Source organism: Cyprinus carpio, chromosome A14 (assembly GCF_018340385.1).
Source record: "Cyprinus carpio isolate SPL01 chromosome A14, ASM1834038v1, whole genome shotgun sequence".
NCBI classification, from domain to species: Eukaryota; Metazoa; Chordata; class Actinopteri; order Cypriniformes; family Cyprinidae; genus Cyprinus; species Cyprinus carpio.
The window spans coordinates 18514929-18526288 of record NC_056585.1 but is presented as its reverse complement, the minus strand read 5'-3'; the positions used below and the strand labels follow the sequence as shown (position 1 = coordinate 18526288).

Here is an 11360-nt window from a genome sequence, read left to right as displayed (position 1 = left end):
TTTTAGAAAAAAAAACTAGTCTACTATACGAGAAATGGAAAAAAAGGAAAGCCCCATGAAAAGGCTAGATTAAATTATAGCAAGAGCACTAGCATACCTTTACCCAAAATCTATGGAGCATAAAGCCTGTGGTTAACAAACATTTCAAACAAGACCAGGTCCGAAAATTACATGGTGGCAAGGAGAACATTTTTCTTCTATTATGAGGGAGCTCACTGATTGTCTTACTGACGTAATATTGCATAATACAAGGTGTAGCCATGATTGTCAGAGCAGCACCAAAACTCTGGTGTTAGTCAAACTAAATTCGAGGCAAAAGCCTGCTGCCCATGATCAGCATCTAGTCTTCAGAGAGTCCAGTCACCATTTACCTTCAACAACTTCAGTCACTTTTTCCAATTTAGCACAAATTTAGATTGTCTGCACCATCCACTCTGTTTGCTATTAAGAGACTGTGCTCTAGATTCATTGGATATAAATGAGGCGAGGAAGGAACGGAGGCCATGGACAGATGACTACATCAACTACAAATAAATACATTTTAAAAATCTACCTAAATGTCATAGACAGTGTCTGAGACACAGTCTGTGATCTGAAAAACAGTCGTGTAAGGCATCAGTCGAACGATATGTGGGTAAAAGTATGACAGCGTAAAGGCAGAAACCAAAGAACATCACATTTATAGCACATACACTCTGTAAAAATGGCTTTAAACACATCACAGTGAATAAGAACAGCATGATAGCTCAATCTCATAAAGCTAAGTTCAGATCCCATTATATTGAAAAATAGATAAAATATGAAAGGTGTGCAGATTACATGGAATGCTTTAAATTGGAAAAATACAACAATACACACATACTGGATTCTTATAGGTAAAATTAGCCCTACATACTGCATATTTTCCCTCATTTTTGCATTTGTTTAAAAAAGACTTTTTACACAGAATTTAGAAATTCAGAAAATAAATAAATTTGTGGCCATAAATTGAATCTTAGTTGTATATTATATATTTATATATATTTATGTATACTGTGTTCCATTTCATATGAACAAGATTATAATGGGGAAATACTTTGCAGCTGATTTTGGAATTTGTCACTATATTCTCTGGTCTGTTGCTACAGTATATACAAACAAAGTCTACTTGAACTGTCTCTTTTGACAGGCAATGCCCATTTCCATAAAAGCGCAGTGCTTTTAAATTTGTGTGTGATGAAAAAGAATAACCTCTTCAGTTCTGATGGTGTGAGGGGGATGAGATAATGTCATAATTCTGTATTAAAAGCAGAGTGAATCATACAATCTTCCCCTTCAAAGCATCACTTCCAAAACAAAGCATTAACCACCTAGGCACTCTTTCAGTCTTATTCCAATATGCATCCTTTTGAAGTCCTTGAAGATGGCTACAAAAAAAAAATAATAATAAAAAAAAGTTTCTCCATCTTTTATGTCCTAAGCAACTGTGTGTGTGTTTTTTCAATGTCAATGGTGTGTTGTTGGTTTCTTTTTGGCTTCCCACCAACTCCTCCTTTGGTCTCTCTGCTGGATAAAGTCTTTGGATTTGTCTGTGGATATGATAAGAGACAGAAACATCTCAACTGGCACATATGGTGGGATTATCCCTGGTTGGAGAATGGCTGCTCTCCTGTTGGGAGTTTGGAAGTGACAGAGAGCAAACCAAAGAGCTTTCATCATGACATCATGGTCGGTTTAGGCACAATATCACAATAACTTTGAGTAAACAGCAGTCTTCGGGTCCACGCCCTTTCTAAACAATCAAGAGCAATAAATTACAGATAATATGCTCCACTGAAATCCAGTTTTTTTTCATGTGTTGGTCGATTGTGTCCACATTTCCCTGCTTCAGCTGAAAGTTTAGGTCTCAGCCGGTTCCGCCTTGACCTGGATGAAGTGGGATGCGGGTATCTGCATGGTGCCCTGCAATTCTTGCAGACCTTGAGAGCCCTCTAACAGCTCTTTAGCCTCAGACTCCGGATGCAGAGCCACTTCTCCCCTCACTTCTAGCTCCTCCACAGGGGTCAGCCCCTCACTAGGGCTGCTGGCCAGCTGCGAGCCCATGTCCGAGTGTCCGTTGAGGGTCTGGCACAGCTCCTGACCTGCACTGTTGATGATCACAGTTCTGTAGCTCAGCTCTGCCACTCCTTCCTCGAGCTCATCTTTGCCATACGAGGCCACATTAGGGTTGCTGTTGACCAGAGATTGGAGGTACTGGGGGTCTAGGATCTCCTCCTTCACCTGCAGGCTTTGAAGTTCACTGGGCTTCAGGACAGTGGCGATGACCGTTCCAGGCTGCTGGGCCACTACGGGCTGCCCGTTGGCATTGAGAGTGACCAGGCGGGTGATGCCATTAAGAGAGCCGGCTTGCTGTGGTGTGGTGCTGATGACAGCTCCACTGGATGAACCCAGAGTGGACACAAGGAGCTGCTGGGACTGGATGCTGTCTGTCGTCAGAGAGGCAGTCTGGATGGTGAGCACATCTTTACTGCCAGGGCTGGTGGAAGGCACAGTGTGGAGAATGACCCGAGGTGGCGAGGCATGTGTGGAGGAATCCCCATTGGTCAGAACAGAGGGCAGCGGCAAGGTCTGCAGGGTGACTGGACCACCTCCTTGAGCTCCTGACGTGAGTACCATGGGAACAGAGCCTGGCATATTTATAGTCCTGAGAGAGATAGAGGGGCATAGGGTTATAAAACAAGAGCACTTTAGCTCCAGTATAAGGAGAAGGAAAAATTATATGGCGGCTTTGAATTATTAGAGCCAACTGTTTTACTGATGAAATGTGGAACATGCAAAACTGAACTTTTTTTAAGCTAAAGATACTAAATTTATGATAGATTTTTAAATTCTTAAAATTAAGTCATTTTTAGCCAGATTATTAATTTGTGGCCATGTTGTACTAATTTGTTCCCTTGTATTAGTTAAATTGTGGCCAAATTGTACTACTTTGCTCTCTTGTTTTAATTTAGTTAAATCATGGCCACATTGTACTATAATCCCTTGTTAAAACATGGCCAAGTTGTACTAATTCATTCTCTTGCTTTAATTTAGTTAAATTGAGGCCACATTGTATTCATTTGTTCTATTGTGTTAGTTCAATTGTAGCCATGTTGTACTAATTCATTCCCTTGTTTTAATTTAGTTAAATCATGGTCACGCTATACCATAATTTAACAAAAAATTCGTAATTTGGGGCCATGATATCTTTGTAATGCGTATTACAGCCTAGGAAAAGTGTTACAAATGGCTCACTTATAAGGTCTATTTTGGTTATGATGCTGCTGCTTAAGAATTTAGCCACCTATGTAGGCAGCAAAGACAACAGTTTTTGGAAAAGAGCTTTCAACGGTGGTTTTAAATTTGTTAGTACACTTCCTGCTTGTGTATTTGTGCACACAAAAACGCCCCTCACCTTATGGAGTGTGTAGACGCTGGGACAGCAGCTCCTTGATTTGGCTGAAGAACATGGACTGTCTGCATCAGCTGTTCTGCTTGTTTTCCATTGCTGTTCAGCCCGGGACTCATCTCTCTCTTCACTGACTTCACCTGCGCGCTCTTCCCCTGTGCACGTGATGAACCGCGGCCCACTGCCCGTCCGTGAGGAGCAGACCGTTGCCCTCCATAACCAGAACTGGTATCGTCCCCTTGGCTATCATCCTCATCAATAATGACCAGATCTGAGGGCATCTCCTTAAACTGGTAAACAAGCCTCTGTCCTTCAACCTTGGCCAGTATACCCCTCTGGTAATAGTACCTAAAAGAGAGCGAGAGGAAGGAGGAGGTCAAGAAAAGCAATTCCTCTGGCATGATTGGTCCCTCTGGATGAAGTGTTTGTAACCACTGGCTCACCTGAGTGCTCTCCCCATGGTTTCGTAGTTCATATCAGGCTTGTTTTTGTGCTTGCCCCACAGCTTGGAGACAGCCTTGGAGTCCACCAGCTTAAAAATGCCCTTCTCTCTCTGCGTCCATTTGATGTATTTGGGACAGGTGTTTTTGTCTTGCAGCAAGGCCAGGAGAAACTCCCACAGGTAGATAGTGTTACCTACAAGAATAAGGGTCTTTTATATTCCTCTGTCGACTCATTAAAAATTTAGACTTATTAAAAAGCTTAAACCCATTTCATATTTCACACAGGATTCCGCAGGTCTTATTTAACAAGCCGAATTGGCAGAGGTGCAATTATTGTATTCCTTCTCATAAGCTTAATAAATCAATTGTCCCTTCATGGTAGCCCTATGCCAGGCTGGAAATTAATTAGAGGGGCCTGGCACTAGATTATTCTTATTTGTCGTGTGGTTTGGCCAGAAGTGGTTAAAAACAGCTACCCCGGCAGTGGGAGTGAGAGAGAGAGAACAGACCGGCGTGTCAAGGTGATGTATATCTATGCGGCCGGCCTCCTCTCTGAGCTGGGAAAAGGACGCATGCATAAGGGGCCTCTATCAGGACAGCATCGATGTGCCCTCCAGCCCACTATCACTTTTAGTTCCCTCACAAACGCAGCACTTTGAGAGCACCTCATCAATTAAGCAGCCACGGCACAACCAGCAAAGCAACTCATGATGCATGCAGGAGACAGAGAAACGATAGTTTCCAACTTTTCTCCTTTACTACCCTGCAGTGGTCCGAGGTCATGCTTACCTTTGCCCTCTTTGCTCTTTTTCTTCAATGGGAGAGTTGGATTGGTGATAGGAGAGCAGGGCCGCACTGGTCTTGGTTTGCGCGCTGCAGGAGGATTGCAAGAAAATAGTTACCTCTCAGACAGAGAAAAATTAATTCCAAAATAAAATAAAAATCATATAAATAAAAAAATCTGATGCATTTGGTTATCTTTTGAACATTTTTATATTCTCTTGTCTCACTCGTAGTTTTTTTTTTTTTTTGGGTGGGGGGGTACATTTATGCTGAGGTGTACACTGCCTTCTACTGGAGGATTTTGGTACCTTTGCTTTTCCTGATAGGCTTGGAAAGGTTCTTTTGAGGAATCTCATCCATGGAGGATGTCTCCTCATCCAGGGGAACATCCATGCAGCCGTTTGAGAGCTGTTCTGGACGCAGGGAAATGTAGGTCAGGTCTGATTCCAGGATATTCCCATATGTGTGAACTACGAAAGGGTACAGGTCAAGTATGAGTATGCGTTTATAGTTCTGTTTGCTTAAACACAGGCAGAGCTGAAAAGAGAAATAGTATCAATATGTGCAAACTGACTGAAGTATGCTGCGTTTTTTAAGAAGTCTCCCCACAAACATTTCTAAAAAATAAAATAACAGCACCACCTAAACCGAAAGTGAGTCATCACATACTCATGCGTTTCTCATCCAGGATGTTATTGGGAGATTCCATGTTCAGTAGGGCTTCAGCTGCCTCGATGGTCTCCATATTGTCCTCTCCACTTGAGACAGGGGTCTCTACTGTGGACAGAACATATTTCCATCATCTGACAAACACTAAGCTAGTGTTTCACTATCATGGCTTTCACTTAAAATGTGCTTGGCAGTAGTTTTCTGGGAGAAAAATTTAAAGAACAAATAGATAAAGTGATTTGTGAAGCTATCCATTATGGTTACACAGAAAGATTTTGAAATCGATACTTTTATATAGTATGCATTAAATTGATCAAAAGTGACAGTAAAGACATCTGTTATGTTACAAAATGCTTCTATTTTAAATAAACACTCTTTTTCTGAGCTTTCTTTAAAGAATCCTGTTAGAATCCTATATCATGGATTCCACAAAAACCTAAAAAAATTAATTAAAAAAAAAAATGTAAACCTGTTTTCAACACTGATAATAATAAGAAATGATTCCTATTACAGCCAATCAGAATATTGGAATGATTTCTGAAGGATGGTGTGACACTGAAGACTTAAGTAATGGCTGCTGAAAAATTCAGCTTTACCAGTGCATGGGAAAATTACATCTTTAAATAAATATATTCAAATAGAAAACCATTATTATTATTTTTTTACTTTGAATATTTGCCAATATAACTGTTTTCATGGTATTTTGATTAAATAAATGTAACCTTGATGTGCAGAAGAGACTTCTTTCAAAAACACCTCAAACTTTTGAACAGTACTGCATATATACTGTATAAACAGTGTTTGTGGATCGTTTCAGTGCAATGCATATCCACCCAAAAAACATAATGCCACCTATAATTGTGATCACTTATTGGACTCACCAGAGAGCCCCACATCTCCCATCATGCTCTCTTCCACCACATCCTGAATGGCATCCACCATGATGCCATTAGTCACCTCATCTGCCTCCAGTCCAGAGTACACCTGCATGAGGTCGGCAGCAGGCACCTGCTCCACGATCACCGCTGGGAACACTGAAGGGTCGTCCAGCTGTGGGAGAACAAACAGAGAGATAAATGCGCCATTGATCTAAAATCAATCGTTGTGTGATGCTTTTAGTGGAAAGGCAGTAAAGTGCACCATAATTGCTTCAAAACACATAAAGTTGCCCCTTCCCTGCAGATGAAAGCTTATAATCCACAATCGTCCAGGTTACTTATACTCACAGAGGCTGCAACTAATGGCCCATTCATAATGGCTTTAACCTGATCTGGTTCAGTCACTTGGTTGGACTCTCAGTATGTGACAACATAATAAGGCCTGAGACGAGCCTGTGTGTTATCATGTGAGTAAATGGCATAAACGCAAGCATACCACAGCAGTTCCAGTAAGGTTCTTATACACATGACCCTGTTTGCTCCCAGGGTCATGAGCTTCATGCCAAAAACACCATTTCAGGCTTCCTCATTTCCACCAGCATTCCTAAGCGAGGGTGGAGATCACATGGGGGGGAAAGAGGAAATAGTTGCTGCTGGACTCTCAAGCCACAAGAGACTGTTCCTCATCCCTTACCCAAGTCAACACAGCCAAAATATACTATAATACTTAATAAACAATGTCTCTCATTAGCTGGATAGCAGCTCTCATTGGGCCTCTGGCAGACGATATGTGCAAACAATGCAAAACGTGTCAGAATATGAGTGAACATTGACAGAGCGGGAATAATTCAAGAGAAACTGCAGTCTGATCAAAGTCTAGTGACCTTTATTCTGACACTTGTTAGAGGAATGCTTAAATTATGCAACTGTTCATTGTGAGTCTGACAAGTGACTGCCTTTCCTTAAGGACTACATTTCACGAATTATTCTACAAACTTTAAAAATTACTGAGAACACATGCACGCATGTGTCTGTTGTGTTGTGTAACCACTAGATGGTAGCAGAATGCAGTTTATCACCTTTCCAGTTGTGCAACTGTGTGAAGACGAGCAAAACGACCAAAATTCAAAGCCCATTCCTGGCCAAAGACAATAATCTCACACAAGCACAAAAATAAATAATATTTAACAATAATTGATCAGTGTACTACAGTACTTGAGGAATGCTTGAAATACTGTCTCTTTGCAAACAAGATTGTGAAACACATAAGCCATCTTACATCTTCCTTTGGCAGGATTTTCTGTTTTTGTTCCATCATCCTTGGACTATTTGCTGTTGTTATGGCATTTTCCCCAGAGACTGATGGGTTTGGCTTTTCAAATCTCAGTTCAAGGCCAGAATAATTCATTCAGTACAGTTTAACACAAACTCTAAACTACTAGAAACAGATTCAATTTCGACACTTGAAATTAACTACGGTTTAATTTGGATATTCACTACCATTCAAAAGTTTGGGTCTGTAAGACTTATATGTATGTATGTGTGTGTGTGTGTGTGTGTGTGTGTGTGTGTGTGTATATGTGTGTGTGTGTGTGTGTGTGTGTGTGTGTGTGTGTGTGTGTGTGTGTGTGTGTGTGTGTGTGTGTGTGTGTGTGTGTGTGTGTGTTTGTAAGGAGTCTCTTATGTTTACCAATGCTGCATTTATTTAATTGAATACAAAAAAAAAAAAAAACTAATATTGTAAAATAATGTTGCAATTTAAAACAACTGTTTTCTGGCCATCTAGCCCAATAACCTACACTGGGTGCATGATAGTAAAATGTCATTTATTCCTGTGATGAAAAAGCTGAATTTTCAGCAGCCATTACTCCGGTCTTCAGTGTCACATGATAATTCAGAAACTATTCTTATATTCTGATTTGCTGCTCACAAAGCATTTAATATTATCAATGTTGATGACAGTTGTGCTGCTTAACATTTTTGTGGATTTTTTATCATGAATTTTTGATAAATAGGAAGTTCAAAATAACAGCACATATTTGAAATAGAAATCTTTTGTAAAATAAATGTCTTTACTGTCACTTCTGACAATGTGCGTCGTTCATCTGTGTACTAAGAGAAGAGTTTTTAACTAGGCTAGACAGACACTCGATGAATCCCACAAGCCCTGACTGCTTAGTAAGCAGGAAACTTAGTCTTGTTCTGTGCATTTGTCCATGTCCTCCCTCACGTCCTGCTCTACTGGGGAACTACAGACATCAGATATCAGGATTATGCAAAAAACTTTGGTGACCAGTTTACATATTCTCTCTCATACTCCATGACAAGTAAATGCAAAATAGCAGAACATATCCGTATCTGTATATGTAGAGTCTATACAAAGTCAAAATTTCTTGCATAAATTCCATGCTATTTGTCATCAGATCAATTTATGATGTAATAAACATGCCATAAAAATCAACTGAATAGCTCTGCCCTAATAAATGTAAGATCCTAATAATGCTCTTCATACGCCAATATCTCAATCTTGCACATTAGTAAAAAGAGTAAAGCTTCTGTTTTTTAAAAAAACAGAGACTGCCATAAACCTGTAACATCCTTTTTTCCCCACAATAATCAACCACATTTCTAAAAGGGAAACATCAGATCAGTCATTTGCATAGTTGAGTTCCGTGTTCCTACAGTATGCATAAACCCGATAGCATGCGGCATGTTTCACAGTTACACTCTCTTCTGCTTTACCTGACACCAGTCGTGATACTAATCCACTGATGCAATCTAAGACCCTCACTTGCAAAGTCAGAGACAAGTTCTTGGATGATTTTCAAACACTGTGTAAAACACTGGCGTCATGCGACAGGTTTTTAGCAATAAGTAATTAGTCTCTCACCACTATAGAAAATATAGAAAAGCTGATTTCATATACTGTGTGGATGCACCAATACAATTGATTCCTTGAAAACATGCAAGTAAAAAAGCTTTGATACCAAAAAAAGCAATTGTTGCATAAACTTCAGCAGCCAAACTACATTAGAAACTACATAGAAATTTCTAGATCAATGTTTGACATACACTGGCGTTCAAAGGTTTGAGGTCAGTAAGTTTTTTAGAAGTCTCTTATGCTCACCAAGGCTGCAATTACAGTATTTGACAAAATACAGTAACAACAGTAATATTGTGAATCTTTCAGAAATGATTCTAATATACTGATTTGGTAGTCAATAAACTTTATTATCAATATTGAAAACAGTTGTGTTGCTTTAATTTTTGTGGAAACCATAATTCTTTTTTTTTTCAGGATTCATTTATGAATAGAAAGTGCAAATGAACACTATTAATTTGAAATAGAAGTCTTTTGTAATATTATAAAATGTCATTACTGTCTATTTTGATCAAATGAATAAGTCCTTGCTGAATAAAGGCTGTGCTCGTTTATACAGTAGCGGTGAGATGTTTGATTACAGTTAACAAAAGCTCTACGTTGTTGTACACAAAATGACTTACAGTAAGTAGGAGTTGTCTGTGTTTACTAAACTAATTATGCCAACTGATATGATTCCTATGTTTGGTATCTCTCACCCAATACATTTTTATGCTTTAAAAATAATTGAAGAAAGTGGTAATCATGTATTTTAACTTTAAAATACTATGGTGATCAGTAGCATCCTGTATTTGATATAATCACTAGTGGAATTAAACGTTTATTAAAATGTTAAATACCACCCTCAAATTATAGTCTCATTGAAAAATTAGAGCATTACTAATTTTTAGCATTACTAAAAATACAAGTATCGGTATCAGTGAGAACCAAAACCAAGTGTCAATATTTGCACTCGGTCTTTAAAAATATTACCTGTGCATCCCTATTTTATACAACCCTACAAATAATTAAACTTACGCGCACAATAATTTGCAGATCAAAAATCAGCCCATTCTGAAAACCTGATGATGCAAGAAAACCTTGCTCATACAGAAATTCTTTTGTTTTGACATCAACAGTCATTCACATGAGACGTGCACGTACTGAACAATTCACTAGAATGTAGGTAAAGGTGTTTACACACCGAGTGATCTAGTAGTGCCAGTTATTTTGTTTTTTGCTTAAAAAGTTTGCAATCTTTAGCAGATGTTTGTCAGACGTTATGCTATATTAGGTTAATAATATAATCAGTGTAAGAATGTGCACTCAGTGCATCTCACTGAACTCTGACACGGTGGCTTAATATCATTTCACTCGCATTACAAGACAACTTGAATTATGGGAGTAATTATTGACTCTAGGTCCAGCACAGCTAATCATTACAGTCCACACAAGCAGCTGGACACATTTCACAGCACTCACAGTGTGTGGAAAACCCTCACAAGCAGTGAGAAGCGTCAAGGTTTGTTTTGCACAGTATCCGAAAAAGCAGCTCTATTGTTATTAGTGGGAGTCAAAAGATATCTGAGACTGTCGGGCGACTGGTAGAGCTTATTTATGATGGTGTTGTAATAGAGTTGGGGGATTTAGGGAGTGACTTAAAGCCAGTGTCGTTTCAAAACAATAGTAGATTTCTGGATAGAACAGGACTTGTCTCCTATGCAGCAACAAGTCGAGCAGGTTAGGCCTGAATCTAGCTTTCAGTACACTTTCATTCTGTAAGAGAAGAGGCATGGGATTCGATAGAAGACCTGTTACACCTGAGCCATTCACACGACTGTACAAACACACTTAAGATGAAGATCAGAGTTCTGGAGTCGTCTGAACATACAGAATATTCAGAATATACACAGAACAAACCAAAACACAAAAGCATGACAGCATGCTTGCATCTGCACATATTGTAGAGTGGTCTAAAAAAAGACATTGGCTGGTTTCTGGTTGTCAAGCTTTACGGAACATGTTTACTATGCGAACTTGAAGAGAACCAACATTACTTAAAACACTTGAAACAGTGACCTCTGGACCAGTTGGTAAAAAATAGTTTAAAAAGTGGCTCAGGAAAGTGAAGTTCTCAAATAGCTCCAGCAGCATTTTTTTGCACATGCCACTGTATTGTACTGTATCTGGTGCAATAAAATTAATTAAAAATGCAATAAAATACAAGTGTTCAGATACTTTTTGGGGCCACTGTATGTAACATAATTAAGCTTCCTGAGGCTCAAATGCTACCTTTATTC

General features: G+C 39.2%; 1 protein-coding gene across 6 annotated transcripts in view; it reads right to left on the bottom strand.

The window, feature by feature from the left end:
- Positions 1-663: 663 nt before the first annotated feature.
- The window catches only part of elf1 (E74-like ETS transcription factor 1), a 37277-nt gene continuing 26580 nt past the window's right edge, over positions 664-11360 (bottom strand). For 4 of the 6 annotated variants that reach the window (XM_042770133.1, XM_042770131.1, XM_042770132.1 and 1 more), the window contains 7 exons: positions 6204-6372; positions 5323-5430; positions 4962-5123; positions 4660-4743; positions 3871-4063; positions 3434-3775; positions 664-2683 (listed from right to left, as the gene is read on the bottom strand). In XM_042770133.1, coding sequence (XP_042626067.1) covers positions 1879-2683; positions 3434-3775; positions 3871-4063; positions 4660-4743; positions 4962-5123; positions 5323-5430; positions 6204-6372 — 1863 coding nt within the window. In that variant the 3' untranslated portion in view covers positions 664-1878. The remainder of the gene's footprint in view (positions 2684-3433; positions 3776-3870; positions 4064-4659; positions 4744-4961; positions 5124-5322; positions 5431-6203; positions 6373-11360) is intronic. The other 2 variants (XM_042770135.1, XM_042770136.1) reach the window with 2 other exon arrangements.